A 15,294-nucleotide genomic window follows, 5' to 3' on the forward strand; every position below is an offset into this window, starting at 1 on the left:
AGCTACTCTGGCTTTCCTGGGTCTCCTTGGCCCCTCTTGCCCATGGGGGTGCCCCAGGCAGCAGGTGGCACAGGGGTTGGAAGCCTGGGAAGCCTGGCTGTCCTGTCTACCAGGGGCTGAGGAGAGCCCTGGCTCCTGGGAGAGGCCCAGAGTGGAGTCAGCACAACTGGGCAGACCCAGGTAGTGCTCCCCTCCTCAGGGCTCCCTCCTCCTCTCCCCCCTCCAAGGCTCCCTCCTCCATCCTTCCTCCAGAGCTGCCTCCTCCCCTGGAGCTCCCCCCTCCACTCCTCCTGCCAGTGCTCCCTCTTCCCCTCCTTCCTGAGCTGCTCCAAGGCAGGAGCATGAAAAGCTGCTCCCAAGCCAGGGCTGAACATTTGGCCCAAAGCCCATTGACAGAAAGCAGGGCCCCAGCCGAGGGCACCCAGGCAGTGGCTCAGGGAGGAGGGGGTTTCTCCTGAAGCCTTCAGTTCTTCCCCAAGGGTAGAGGGGGTGTGGTGCACAGAGCCCTGTGCCTGTGGGCTAGGAAGGGGGGACAGAGAGGGACTTTGCAGCCACCCTCTTCCTATAATGAACAATCTGCTCCTCCAGGCCCCCGCTGCTCTTACATAAACATGTCTCTGCCTCCAGGCGCCTCAGCTCCTGGGCACTGGCCCCAAGAGAAGTTACCCCAGGCTCTGGGAAGTGCAGCCAGCTTCTGGGGGGAGATGGGGGCATCTGCCCTGGCCTGGCCTGGCTGTCCCTCCAGCACTCACAGCATCCCAGCCACCACCAGTGCCACACACAAGCCCCTCGCGACAGGTGCGCTGAGAAGAGTTAGGTGTCCAGTCGGCCACCACCAGCCATCCCAGTCTGCCCACGCTGCGGCGATGCTGGTAAGGGCTGCTTCGCGGCCAGCCCCGGGGCTCTGCGGACGTGCAAGTGCTGCTTCCCCAGGCTCCTTCACCCAGCTAGTGCCCTCTCAGCCTTTGAGGCTCCCCTCTGGCAGCACCTACCCCAGGAGCCCCCCCAGGACGCGGCGCCGGGTGCTTGTGCCTCCTCCCGCGGTGCTGACCGCCCTGTGTTGGGACAGGGGTGTCTGTCCCCAGGGCCAGGCCATTAACTTTGGTTTTAGGGGGGACTGTGGCAGACATTTCCAACGCCCAGCGCTTAACCCGGCCGGGCACAGGATGCCCAAATCTGGCATCTCGGCGGAGAAATAAATCATGCGGAAGGAGCACGTGGGAGGCGCCCAGGGCTGCACTGGCGCTAGCAACGGGACTGGGGGGCTCGTGCGCTTTCCGGGGCATCTTAGGCTGGAGGCACCAGAAAAGGGGCTGGACTGTGACCAAGGAGCGTCTAGGGGCAGGTCCCTCCCGGGGGAGTGGCAGCGCAATCGTGTGGCCAGACGTTGGCCCCAAGTTGTCTCCTTGGGGCCCCCAGAACTCTCTTTCCAGAAACCGTAGCTCTGGTGTCACCGTCCCTCGGGGTCGCTAGAGCTAGGGTGTCCGTCGGGTCTCCTGGAGGCTTGCAACTGAGCCCTCAGGGCTGCTGGGAGGAGAGTCCTGGTTCAGGGCTTACGTACGGCTGTCGGGGGCACGACCTCTCCCGCCCCGGGCCTGGAGACCCCTACGCGGCCTTGGCCGCCCATCCCCACCGCGCACGGTCCCCTCAGACTCCCCTGTGCCCACTCCGCCCGCGCCTCCTCCGCTATTGAGATGCAAATCTTTGCCAATTGTCGCCGAGCGCGGCGACCGTCGAAGCCGGATCCTTCCGCAGTCCGGAACCAAACTTTTTGCCGCTGAAAACTTTCGAACAAGAAGTAGTCCCTAGGGCTGGGCCCCGGCGCCCCTTCGCCCCGCCACGGCCTCCAGCGCCGGGGCACCGGGGGTTCGGGACGCGCGCCCAGCCGGAGCAGAGGCAGGCGGTCGGCGCGCGCGCAGGGGCGAGGCCAGGGAGGGCGAGGGGTGCGGAGGGATCGGCGGGGCGGGCCCGGGGGGCGGGGCCGGGGCGGGGGCGGGGCGCACGGCGGCCCGCGCCTCACTAGTGCCTCGGCCGCGGGAGGGAGCGCAGGGGCGCGGGGCGCGGGCGCGGGCGCGAGCGCAGCGGAGGAACGAGCGGGGGAACGAGCGGGGGCACGAGCCGGGCCCGGAGGCCGCGAGGGTCCCAGCGCCGCCCGCCCGCGGAGAAGCGGAGAGCAGCCGCGGGCCGCCGCCGCCCGCTCGTGGGACCGTCCGGCGCGCGCCCGTGCGCCCGAGCCCCGCCGTCCCGGCGCAGGAGGCCGCCACCCGGCGCAGCGGGCAGCGGGCGGGCAGGCATGCGGCCGCTCCCGGCGCTCCTGCTCTGCCTGGCGCTGCTGCCCGCGCTCGCCGCACGAGGTAGGCGCCCGCCCGCGAGCCCGCAACTTTCCGCGCCCTCCGGAAACTTTGGCTGCGACCTGCGCGCGCGCCCCGGGCGGCGGGGAGCGGGCGGCCCGCGCGGGGAGGGGGGACCCGGCGACCCGGGACTCGGGGAAAAGGACCGAGCCTCCCCCGCGCCGCCTGCCCGACCCGGGTGGACCCGCGCCGCCCGCGCCTGGAGCCGGGTTTGAAGCCGGGCGTGGGGCGCTGGGGGCCCCCGGGGCCCCGGGAGGCCCAGCCCTGGGCTCGCCCTCCGTCAGCCACGCGTGGGGCTTGCCGCCGGGGCAGGCGGGCGAGCTGCCTACTGCTTTTCGATTTGAATCGAGTCGGTTTTGGTTTCCTGTTGCTTTGGGGGCCAGTATCTTTTCCCTTGCCGCTGGCCCGCGCCGCGGGCGGATGTTGGGGCGCGGAGCGTGGGGTCCGGGCCGTCGCGCTGCCCTGTGCGGCGCGGCCAGGCTGCCGGGCGTGGTGGGCAGCGGGGCGCTAGGCGAGCCGGCCTCCTCCCCATTCAGGACAGTTGGCGGAGGGCCGGGCGAGGGCCGCGGACCCGGGGGTCTCCTTCCCACGGGCGATCGCTGCCTCCAGCCAGGCCCCCCGGCGGTCTGGCCGGGGCGGGGGCCGGGGGTGGCGCGGGGGTGCGGAACCCCCAGCCGGGACTGGCGGGACTTTCGCTTTGCGGAGTTGGAGTTTGGAAATCCTGCGAGGGTGAAGGGGGACGTGGAGGAGGCGCGCCTGTCCCTCTCCACTTCACGTCGAGGGATCCAGTGGAGATTAATTCCTCTCTGGCCCCTAAAAGTTGGAGGGGAGACTTAGCACCCCCCTCCAGGAGGTGGGGTCCCAAGTCACACCCGTCCCCACCCCGGAGGGGCTTATTTTACACTGCGCTGGCAAGATGGGGAGGCAGCGACTGGCTTAATCCCTTCTGGGGAAGGGGGTCGAATTCCTTCCAAACGCGTGTCTTCATTCCCCTCCCCTGGGTGAAGCTGAAGATGCCCGCCCCCCAGGGGCAGGTATTGGGTATCCTAGAGGCGGGGCCAGGTCCCCGAGGTGAGGTGTAGCCCGGTGTAGCCCGGTGCCCCAGGAGGCGGCCCTGGTGACAATGGGCTGCTCTGATTCCTAGGCGGGGCGGGGCATCAAGCCTCGCAGCTGTCGCCTTTTCCCACGAGCTGGGGCTGGGGGCAGTGTGGCCACCCCACCCCTCAGCACCGCCCCCTCACAGAACATGTTTGAACAGCAAGACAGTCCTGGTGGCTGGATAGGGGCCCAGCCCCCCTGGGCTCCCTGCTGAAGCCCCATTGAAGAGGGGTTGGGGATGCTTGGGAGAGTGGCCCAGGGTCATGTCAGATTTCTTCACTGTTGTCCAGATGGCATTTCAGGCCACCCTGTCCACTTTGAGCGTGACCTGCCCACCTGCCACCCAGCCAGCCTGTTGCCCTTCCTCCCCATTTCTGACCACGGAACTCTGGGCAGAGTGTTGAAGCCCCTCGGGGTTCACATTTGGGAGTTTCTGAGGCCCCCTGCCCCCAGCAAGCCCATGATGACGCAGAACCTTGTAGGTAGAGGGGTGGCGATGCCACTTGGGGGGACCCTTCCCTGGGTTCAGGGCCCTCCCGCCGCCCAGGCTGACCTGTCGTCTTGCCCCTCCCCAGGTCTGCGATGTTCCCAGCCCAGTGAGAACTGCCTGAATGGCGGGAAGTGTGAAGTGTTCCCCAACGGCACCGAGGCCTGTGTGTGAGTACGCACCCCTGCGCCCCTGTGGGGACCTGTTGCTTTTGTCGGGAGCAGAGACCCTGCCTTGTGCATCAAGGGCCAGCGGGGACAGAACACTAGGCCATTGTCTTGTGGAGATGGCCCAGAAGGCTGGGCGCGGTCACGTGCTACTTTTATTGGACAAAGTCTGGCAATTACTTAATCACCAGCAATTACACTGTGTGTGCGGAGCTGGTCCGGCTGCTGGAGGTTCGAGCACGCCTTTATGGGCCACCTTGGACTCCTGGGGTGTGCTTGGTGGGAATTCCTGGTACCCCATTTCTCCCTAAAGTCCCTGAGAAACAAGTGACCCACCGGAGAGGCTGTGGGCCTTCAGAGAGGCCCCGGTCCCTGGGGGGTGCCTCCTCTGGGCAGTGCCTCCGAGTCAGAAATGGGCTGGTTCAAAGCCAGACCCGCCCCTCTGGGCCTTCCTGGCTCCCCCTATCTGACCTCAGGGGAGATTGGGGAGCTCATCTCCCAGGTTGGGGGGGGTGCGCGTGCCTGCCAGGGCTCGGTTCTGTCTTGGCATCTATAGCTCCAACCTCCCCCCGCCATCCCCCTACCCCCCACCCTCCGGCCCATCACCCCACCCATCGGCTGCTGGGCCTTGGTCCCTGAAGCTGGGGCAGGAATGTGTGTTGTGGGGTGCGTTCCCGCGGCTCGCCCGTTTGGGAAGGGGGCTCCTGGTTCAGTCTCGCACCCGGCCTGCCCGTGCACACCGGCCGCAGAGGAGTGTTTCTGTTGTGCCGTTGGCCTGCGGCTTGACTTGGTGAGGTGGGAGTCCAAGGAGGCGGTTGGTGGCTGGAGGAAGGGCCTCTCCTCCCCTGGGGTGGGGGGCAGGGGCACCGAGGAAGCAGGGGCTCCCCAGCCGGTCCGGGTCCTCCGTCCTCCTCGGGCGAGCTGCATTCCCACTGCTAAGGGCCCCTTCCCTTGACAACCCTTGGCCGGTGGGCAAGCAGCCCCTCCTTCCCTCCACCCTCCCCGAACTGAAGCCAATTAAGCAGGTCTGTGAGCGGTTTAATAGACAAAGAGGACTGTGTCTTTGTCAGACGCTAATGAATGCACACTACTTTTTTTTTTTTTTTTTTTTTTTTTTGGTTTTTTGGGTCCTTTTTCTTCTCCTGCAGAAGCCTCACCAACGCTTGATGCCCTAAATCTTGTTTCCTTTCATTCAGAGACCGACAGCTGGGATTCAGGGGAAGCGCGGGGGCTATTGTCGGGAGGCGGATTAATGCCGTGTGATTAATTATGCGTGGCTTCCCAGAATGCATGACTCCCGACTCCCTTCCCGCCGGCCCTGCTCTGGCAGCGCTCACCCATGGGGCGTGGGGGGGGGGGTGTCCCTGCGTGTCTGCAGAGGCTCTGGGAAGGCAGGAGGGGCGCTGTGCTGGGGAAAGTGGGAGCCATCTTTCATCAGTGCCACCAAGGAGCAGGGACATCCTGGCCCAGGAGCCACTGGGGTCTCCCTGGGCTGGAGCCGGGGCCACAAGGGGGCTGCCTTGGGATGTGGCCCCCTCCTTTCCATTGGGGTGAGACCCTTCCAGGGCACAGAGCGATAGTGCAGCGTGCCCTCCCCTCCCACTGGGGGCTGGGGTGGCAGGCTTGTCTCCCCACTGGGGCCTGAGGCCCCCTCTTCCTTGGCGGGAAGCCTGCCTCGGTCTGGCCTGGCGCTCAGCCGAGCTCGGCCCACAGAAACCCCATTGTGCACACCCCACAGATCCACTTGGAAGACGGAACGGAAGCCCTGTCCTCAGAGGCCCTACCTCTGGGTCGCACTGCGTTGGAGACTGGGGAGTAGGGATGGGGTGCCGGCCAGGCCCAGCTGTGCAGAGGCCCAGGTCTGGACTCGGGATGCCGCTCAGGGACGTCATGGCCACTCCTGTGGTGGGCCCTGGCTCCTTCTGCGCCTGGGGCCAGTGCCTTCTGCTGCGACCTTCTGTTCTCCTTGAGGCGCTGGAAAGTCTGCTGGGTGGGAAGCTGAGCGGGAAAGGCACTTTCTTTCCCCCAAGGTGTGAGGCGGAGGCCCCTGGTGCCAGCCTAGGTAGGAATTTCGACTCTGTAGCATTTATCCTGGACTCTCTCAGAAAGTCCTTGACCTCTCTGGGTCGGTTGCTGGCTTCCCTATGGAGACGGTAGTGTCCCAGTGCCGGACACGTTAGTACCTGGTGAGTCATATGTTTCCACCCGAAAGAGAAGAAAGCTTCCCCAGAGCCCCACTAGTCAGGTGGCTCTAGGGCTCAGGGTTGGGGAAGAGGTTTTTGTTGGTGTGAAAGCCTTCCCAGGACCGGCACCGAGACTGGTGGGCCAGTGGCTGCCAGGGTCACGGGGCCTGTCCCTGTGGGCCGAGCCCCAGGCCCAGGGCAGTCAGTGCTGGGGGTTGGGGGACACTCACGAGGCCATCTCCTCTTTTCTTTTGTTTGGAGGAAGGAGAAGGCCCAACGGGATTGTTGTCCACTGGGGTGAGCGTGCATCCTCCGTCTGAAAGCCTTACGGTGGGGGGCTGCCCCAGCCGGGGGGCGGGAGCTGATGTCCCAGGATTGCTAAGCTGCTCCCCCGACCCGTGAGAAAGTCTGCTCCCCAGGTCGCCGCCCAGGTGATCGCAGAAACAGGCTGAGCCATTGTGCCTGGAGCACCTGGGAGAGAAGGCCAGCGGGCTGGCGGCTGGCGGCTGGGGGCTTAGCTCCAGGACCAGCCCGTGTTTGAGGCTGGCTCCGCCACCCACCAGCTCTATGACCCCGTCGCCGGGTCACCTGAGCTCTGACCCACGACTGATCTCTCTGTGGTGTGAAGATTGAGTAATAGCCGCCGGTCGAGTGTCCGGTCCCCCTGCTTCTCCCTTCGAGCTGACCGGGCGGGTTTCAGGATCCTCGTTCTCGAGTGTCTGGTCAGCCCACCAGTCCCTTCAGAGGCGGCAGAAGGCACTGCCCGGAGAGGGGTTCCCCGGAGCTGGTGGTTTTATTACTGCCGCTGGCTCGCACCCCCACTTCCCTGTGCTCTCCCCCAAGATGCTTCTGAGCACCTGTTGGGTGCTGCCCGATGTGCTGGCTGGCGGGCGCTGGTCCGCCCCAGCCTGGGCCCTGGTGGGGGTGATGGGGTGACTTTCCCGGCAACACCACGTGGGTGTGACGTGTCGGGCGGAGGTGAGCGTGGTGGGCGGGGCAGCCTGACCCGGGGCTGACATGGCTCCGGCCTGTGACACATGTGGGTTGGGCACCGGGCGGGGGGAGGGGGTTCCCTGCCAGGATGGCAGAGCACAAAGTGGCGCCTGGCCCTGTCCTTCTCTCTCTCCAAGCCTGTGTCCCTACCCGCCGCCCTGTCGTACCCACGCTGTCCCCAGCTCTCCCTGGCTGCTCTCCGAGGAAGCAGGGCCCGAGGGACGACTTCCCTTTACCAGAGGAGGTTGGGAGGCTTGGACGGGGGAAGTGACGGGGCTGAGCTTCAGAGGGACTGTTCCGTCAGCTCCCGTCACCTGGTCTGGCGGTTTCCACTGAGTCACCTGAGAGTCTTGGGCAAGCCTGGGGGAGGGACAGCCTGACTCTCCAGGCCACCGTGGGGCTTCCTCTGTTTCTGCGGCGTCGGGGACCCGGGACCGGCTTAGACACACACGGGCGAGACACCCAGGGTGAACCAGACCTGCCCCCGTGCTTACCCGCTCTGTGTGGAGACCTCAAGGAATCCGCCTTCTTTTGAAGGAAGGTTCCTCTTGGGGCCAGGCCCTGCCCCTGCACCGTGGCTAACGTTTTTCCTGTAGCAAGAAATATATATATTTTTTTAAAAGAGAAAGGAAACTGTGCCCTTTGCAGGAAGAGGGTGGGTTCAGGTCAGCTGTTGATGGAGGAGAAGCTCTTCAGTAGGATGGTGGGGGCTTCAGCTCGGGGCTGGGACCCCCAGCAGCTGGCGGCAGGGGAGGGGCCCACGGGACTCCACAGGGGCCGGTGACGGCCCCCCTGCGCTCACCGTGCCTTCCACGGGCAGCCGGGGCCACGCCAGGTCGAGAGGTGCACCGTCCTGGAGTGGGGAGGGCCCCTTTCCTGTTTCGCATCTTGTCTAGAAAGAGTGGGAGGATGCGGCTTGCAGACCGGGGCGAGATTGCTTTCCTCAACAATGTAGCCGCAAGATGTCCAGGCACAGATGGTCGCCTTGACCGGCCCCCGAAGGCCCTGGCAGACCCGTTTCTCGGCTGGCTCACACCCCCTCTAGGTGTTGGCCGCCGCCCACTGGTGCTGGCCAGCACTGCTTGGCTTATTTTTTTTAAGCCAGTTTACAGGTGGGAACAACTGAGGCCTCGAGGGGAAGGGGCTGGGCCAGGGCTGGGGCTCTGCCTACGTCGGCTCCGTGTGCCGCCATAGCCGCAACTCGCTAGAGGCCGTGACAGGCAGCCGGCTTTGATGCATCGGACTGTGGGGCCGGCGTGTCTGTGGGTCCCGAGGCTCCCTGGGACGGCCGGGGCTTAGCTGGCTCTGGTGGGCTGTGTGTGCCCCCACCCATGTCCTGCCATGCACGGCCTAGAAGGTGGCGGGGCCCCTTCAGACACACATCACCTCCCTAGGACTCAGTTTCCCCCTCTGTACAAGACGGCGTTCCCCTCCGTGGCATCCCAGCAGGACCCTGGGACGGGCCCTTAAATGCCCGGGGCGGGGCAGGGGTGCCTGGCAGTGAGGCGGGGCTGGTGGGGAGGACAGGTTCTGTGAGTCTGGGCCCCACTCTAGGCTCCGGTGTGTTCCCAGCAGATGCCTGCCCCCCCCCAACCCCCCGCCCCGGGCTGGGCAGTGCCCACTGGGGAGGGCGTGCTGAAGCACAGGTGTAATGGTGAAGGGCAGACAGGCCAAGGAAGGCCCTTTCCGGGAGCAGCCCGGACCCTGGGGTGTCTTCTCAGACTGGGCCCCACCCCCCACCCCAGGACAGAGGGACTGACAGATGGGTTGGGGGCTGCATAGATGACTATTTGGGGGATCAGTCACAGGCATCATGAGTTTTGCTGTTTTAGCCACTTGGAGTGCACCGTCGGGCACCTGCTGCATTCCTAAGGCTGTGCCAGCACCAGCGCCGTCCGGCTTGAGGCCTGCCGTCTGTCCGTCCGCAGGCCAGCCCTGCGGCACTGCATCTCCTCTCCCACACGGCAGGGCCTGCGTCTGCCTCATCCGCCTCCAGCATCTACTAAGCGCTCAGTAGAAACCATCCTCCGGCCACCGCCCTGCAGCACCAGGCCCCGGGCCTCAGCTCCACAGCCCTGCGAGCTCCTGCTCTAGACCAGCCCCCAGCCCTGGCCAGCCCTAATCTGCTTTCTGCCCCCGATTTGCCTGTCCAGGATGTTTCACACAGCCCCACGACGTGGCTGCTTCTGGGCAGTGTCCCTCTGTGGGACCCACCTGCCCTGGACCCCATGTCCCTGAGACGTCCGGGATGGGCTGGTGCTGGGCGTCAGCACCCAGGTCCTGTGGTCTCAGGCTGAAGTAACAGAGGAGGTGGGGGTTGGAAGGCTTCCTGGAGGAACTGGCACTCAGTCTCTGGGCCTGGGTGGCCGGCCTGCAGTCCCAGTGACCCTAGGCGTGCGGCTTGGCATGTCCCCAGGGGAGTCACCCGGGAAGGCCTGACTTGCCTGTGGCCCTGGCCTGCTCAGGCTCCATGTCCACTCTGGACCCTGCTCTCACTGGCCGCCAAGCACCAGCCTGCCCCAAGGAGCTCGCAGGGCTGCGGCGGGAGGAAGGTCTTACTGAGCGCTTAGTAGGTGCTGGGGCAGGCCAGGCAGACGCAGGCCCTGCCGTACGGGAGAGGAGATGCGGTGCCGCAGGACAGACAGCAGGCCCCGGGAGCGGGGGTGTGGTCGTCGCCTGCTGGCCTTTCTGGACTCTGCAGGATGGGCTCCAAGTTCCTGGGTGTGGCCCTGTGGAAGACAGAGAGGCCTGGGGCCCGGCCCTCGCTCTTAGATGCAGACGGGGTCCCTGCACGCTGCCTTCCGGGCTAAGGTAGGCTCCGTGTCTCCCCCAGGGCAGCACCACGGTCCCTCCCGGTCAGGCAGACGTGGGCATGCTGGCACCCGGGCTCACTCCTGTCGGTGGGAGTGCGGCTCTCTCGGCTTCTCTGAGACCCGTGGAATTCTGGGGCAGAAAGTCTCCCCCCGCAGTGTTTCGCAGTGTTTCGCCAAGTGGTGGCAGCGTCCCTGCACAGCTTTCTCCCGGCTGGGGGCAGGGATCAGCGGGGATCAGTGTGTCAAGTCATTAGCGCTCTCAGGCGAATTACTTTGCTTAAGCTCCTGCTCCCTGGCTTCCCCCCTGATGCTTCTTTGAGTGGGTGGTGGACCCCTCGGTCTCCCGCTGGGCAGCCGACCTCCTCCTGCCCCCACTGCCATTTGTCTCCTGGGCGGGGGCCGGGGGCTTTCTCAGGAGGTCACACCTGCGCCTCCCTGCCCCGCCCCCCAGCAAATGAAGGCAGCTCTCCGGGGTGCACAGCTTCCGGGAAGAAGGGCCTGGGGTCCTGCTCTCACAGTGGGCCTTGGTGGGGAGGTGTGCACTGGGGAGCCTGGCCTCGGACCCCCACACATGCAGTTTCCAAACCCAAGCATCCCCCGGACACAGCGGTCAGCCCCCAGCTGGGTCACGGTCTGGGACGCCCCACACGGTCCTGGCCCAGCCGTGGCTTAGGACCCTTCAGCCCGAGAGCTCGCCCTGCTGAGGTGGGGACCCGTGCTCGCTCCCCGGGCCCTCCCCTGTGCACAGGCTGCTCAGAGATGGGTGGGCATGGAGGGGGGGGGGGGCGCTGAGATGCTCGCCAGAGAAGTGGCCACATTCTGGCGTCAGTGCCGGTCTGGGGCTGGGACCCATCCTGGCCACATGCTAATGAGTGGGTGAGGATTTGTCCCCAGCTGTCCCAGCTCACCCCTCAGTGGGCCGGCTGTCTGTCGCGAGCTCTCAGGGCTGCAGTTGGTTCCGTTAAGCTGGGTAAGCGGCGCCTTGTCACTGTTGACCGTGTTTATTTGCTGAGCAAACTGCTCCCCCGTGGGGGAGCTGAGGCCTTGAGGAGCTGGGTGGATGGTCACGACCATCCCGCCGTCAGAGCAGTGGGCCCCAGGAAGCTGGGGTTTGAGAGGTGGCCCCAGAACATCTGAGACACCCCCCACCCCAAGACTTCTTGGACCCACGCGGGGTCATGCAACAGGACAGGAGGATGCCGTGGTGGCCCTTGGGCCCTCGGCTGCTCCCTTCCCTGGGGACTCTTCCGGGCCTGGGCGGTCGCCCGGCTGCTGGTCTTCTGCCTTCTTCACCCCACGGTCGTGGCCTGGCCTGGGTCACAGCTGAGCCACAGGCATCTGCCCAGGGGGCCAGAACCGAGGACCCAGCCAAATCCGCGGTTGATCCTCCGCCGACCAGCCTGGGTCACAGAGCCTGCTCAGTGCGCCTGCCCTGGTGGGGTGTCCCCTTCCGGGACAGGAAGCTGCCAGGAGGAAGCAGCACAGGCCTCCCACCAGCCTGGCCAGGCTGCGGAGGACAGGCAGGGGGAGAGGGGGGTCGCCGCTGCAGGACGGCGGGAGGGGTGTAGGCGTGGAGAGCGGCAGCTGGCAGCCTCTGGAAAGGTCTGTCCAGGCCTGCGCAGCAGGGCCCTTCATGGGGCTGGGGACCTGCCTCCCACCATTTCCTCTGTGTCGGTTGTTGGTGAGCGGAAACTGCACAGTTACTGGAAATGAGAGGTTTGGGGAAGAAGCCAGAGTTTTGAGTGTGTGTGTTTTTCCCCCGACAGCTTTTCAGTAAGAGCGACGCTGAGCTCAGCCCGGGCAGTGGGGAGGGTCCTGCCGCACGTCCACCCGCCCCTCAGAGCCTCTGTCTTCCCGCCCTCCAGGGCCTGGGCGAAGTGACTACCTCTGGGCCTTCCGGGCCAACCTGTCCGCCTGGCTGGTCCCGGCTCCCATGGGGCGGCCCACGGGGCGGGGCGGCCCCCTCCCCGCTTCCCTTCCCCGGGGTCAGAGTGAGGGCGGCCTCGGCCGTGTCTGCCCAAGAGCCCGGCAGGCCAGGCCATGTGTCCCGGCGACCGCTCAGCCGGGGCTCAGCGCATGGCAGCCTGTTCCCCTGGTGCTCGGCAGGCACTGTGCTCTGCTCCTGAGCCCAGGCCAGTGCTGGAGGTGGGCACACAGCAGGAAGTTGAGGCCAGAGGCCGCTGGGTGGCTCCAGGTTCTGGAAGGAGCGGCAGTCCAAGCTGGTTGCCCTGAGCAGGGCTTTCCCTTGTTTTAGCATGCCGCTCTCGTGGCGCTGGGGTGGCGTTTCCATCAGCAGCACAGGCCGGTGAATGCACTTCCCCACCCCCCCCACCCCCCTACCGTGCTGTGTGGCCTGGGGCTGCCCACTCACCTCTCTGAGCTCCTTTCCCTTGGTGAGGACTGGGACCAGGCGCCTCGAGCCGGGTGAGGTGTCCCGTAGAACTCCTGGCCGGCAGGTGCAACCCTCATGGCCTGTCTGGGGTGATTCCGAGTCCGTGTCCCCTTTCGGTTTGTCTGGGTTCACACGTGGCTCTAACACGGTCGGTCCCTGACAACAGGTGGGGTGAGTTCTTCTCCGCACCAGAGCCATCCCCTCATGCTCCGAGAAAGTTCTCCTGAGACAGGCCCCCCCCGGGCACTTGGGCCAAGCTCATGCTAGGGCAGAGGGTCAAGCACAGCCCGAGAGCCGCCTGCTTTCCCTGCAGGGAAATGCCCTCCTGAGGGCCATAGACCCGTGCCAGCTGTCTCCGGACAGCCGGGTGTCCCCAGACGATGACAATGCAGGCTCCCTCTTACCTCCTCGACCCCAGGCCTGGCCTCTGTCTTCTGGCATTTGCTGTGTCTCAGGGCACCTCGGAGGCCGTGCCGGACCTGGGGCGATGGCCAGAGCTACACAGCCAGGTATGCAAGCCTGTGGGGGGAGCGTGGGGCCTGGTCTAGGGTGGGGGTGCTCAGTGGGCATGAGTGGGCAGCGGGGCCAGAGAGAAAGGGCTGGTGAGAGGGGCAGGATGGGAGTGAGCTCTGGGACCACCACGGACCATATTGCCATGCTGCGGCCCGGCCAGAGGGAACCCACAGGTGGCCCTGCAGGTCCCCGCAGGCAGGGTAGCCCTGCTGTGTGCCGCAGGGAGCAGGCTGGCTGTGAGCTCTGGCCCTCTCGCGCCAGCGCCTATGGCTAGGAAAGGCCCCCAGCCCCGTGGAGGAGGGTGACCAGCCCTCCTGCGGGACGAGGGCTGCAGGGGAGCCGGGCCCAGAGACAGCTGGCTGGGAGGCTTCCTGATTCCCAGACCGCCACCCCCCACCCCGGGTTTTGTGTTTCAGCTGAGCTGGGGGTAGGAATGCATTGTCTGCTGTGTCCCTCGGGGGCTGGGGCGGTCAGGTGAGAAATCCAGGCCTCCTGGGCGGGGTATCTGGGGTATAGGGGACACACACCCTCCTGCTGGACCTGTAGCTGCCTCCGGGTGAGACAGGGGGCAGCCTGGCTCTGATGGCCCCTGGGGGACTGGCTGCTGGTTAAGAGCTGTGTTCAAGTCCAGCTGCTGCAGTGGGCATAACGTGCCTGGGCCCTGGTTTTCTCATCTGTGAAATGGGCCCAGTATGTGCCTGCAGGGCCGCCGTGGGAGCCCGGTGAGGGGAAGCTGGTGGGGTCTCAGCACAGGTTCTGTGTCTTCATTCTGGAAGCCATGTGAGAGGGTCCTTGGCGTACTCAGCAGACTCTGAAAAGGCGCTCAAGTGCCCCTGGGGGTCCACCCTGGCCGGCCGGGGGTCAGGGGTGTCACTGTGCAGGCTTCTCCTCTCCCCACGTCTCCTGAGATGGCATCTGCTCCTGGGAGTGGAGGCAGGAAGTTGCCAGAGTCATTTCTGGCTTTGGCGGGAGCTCAGTCTGCGCTTGCTGACTTCATTAATCGAGTTTTGGATTAAGCCCTCCCCATGGCCTCGTGTGCCTGTCGATTCCTTCATTGCTTCTGAGCGATTGGGGGTGTGGGTCTGGGCTCCATCCTGCTTGGGAGCAGAGGCCCCTGCCTTTGTGGGGGGCAGTGGGCCTTCGGGAGAGCCCAGGAGAGGTCACACCTGCCACCCTTGTCTCTAGTTTGGGGTTCTGTCTTTTGGCAGACCGGGGGTGAGGGGCTGAGGGGATTCTCTGAGTGGGGGTGGGCAGCAGACTTTCCTCACATACCTCATCTCCACGGGGCTCTCTTGTGACCCTGGGAGACCCTGATCTTGCTGGCTGTGCCAAGCAGCAGCCCTCCCCACCCCACAGGTGGGCCTGGATTGTCTCTCCCCGGCTGCTCGGCCATCTCAGTGCGTCCCGGTTCCCGCACTGGCTCCTGCACTGGTCTTTCCCTCCCTCCAGACCACTGGCCACTTCCCACACCGAGGGTGGGGCAGCCCTGAGTGACATGGGGACAATGAGCCACTGGAGGCATTGTTTTCCCTGCGGTGGGAAAGGTGACTTCCCAGGAGAACAGGTTCCTCCCCCACACAAAGGGCTTCCCCCAGAGCCGGGGAAGGAAGCTGGGCTCTTCCTGCATTTCCTCTTCCCAGCATATTTGAGACCTTCCAAAGATGCAACTTGGGGAAAAGATTCGAGACAAAGAGCCAGCAGGACTGTCAGCAGCTGTTGGGGCCGGAAAGCCTGGGCGCTGGGTCAGTTCTTACATCTCCAGTGTGGGGGTGCTCTCCCCAGAGCTGAGCTGTCCTGGCCGTTCCCAGTGGGAAAGGGCGCCAGGTCCCCAGATGGGCCACTGTTGGGGGAGGCCCACAGAGGTCGCCGAGCTCCCTGCCCAGCCTGTGGTCATCACTCAGCTGTTGCCTCCTGTAAGACAGGTGGCCCCTGCTGGGTTGCGGGGAGACTTGGACTCGCCCTGCCTGAGACAGGGGCTGAGGTCCTAGGACTCCTCCCCTCCCCCCGCCAAGCCTTGACCAGAGAAAGACTTGAGCTCACTGACCCTACTACCCGTGGCTGTAGCTCTGGGGACCTCGGGTCTGAGGTCTTTCTGACCTGCCCTCGGTCTACCCGAGGAAGTCCACAGGTGGCCCCGTTTAGGTGGGCTGGGACATGGATGGTTCTCTTCCCCCCTGGCCAGGGTCTCCAACACTCCCGGCCCAGCTGCCCAGGGTGGGCGAGCCCTAGTTTTATGTCTGGTGTTGGTGGTTTGGCTGGAAGGTGGTCGTCCTTGGCTGAACAGCATAGGATTGGGC

The 15,294-nt window shown here is 65.5% G+C and overlaps 1 protein-coding gene across 1 annotated transcript in view; it reads left to right on the forward strand.

Moving 5' to 3' along the window:
* The first annotated feature begins 2,017 nt into the window (after window positions 1-2,017).
* Window positions 2,018-15,294, forward strand: part of NOTCH1 (notch receptor 1) — a 42,998-nt gene continuing 29,721 nt past the window's right edge. Inside the window, exons 1-2 of the mRNA XM_059141506.1 lie at window positions 2,018-2,354; window positions 4,025-4,106. Coding sequence (XP_058997489.1) covers window positions 2,294-2,354; window positions 4,025-4,106 — 143 coding nt within the window. The 5' untranslated portion in view covers window positions 2,018-2,293. The remainder of the gene's footprint in view (window positions 2,355-4,024; window positions 4,107-15,294) is intronic.

The sequence above is a fragment of the Mustela lutreola genome, chromosome 12 (assembly GCF_030435805.1).
Source record: "Mustela lutreola isolate mMusLut2 chromosome 12, mMusLut2.pri, whole genome shotgun sequence".
NCBI lineage: Eukaryota > Metazoa > Chordata > Mammalia > Carnivora > Mustelidae > Mustela > Mustela lutreola.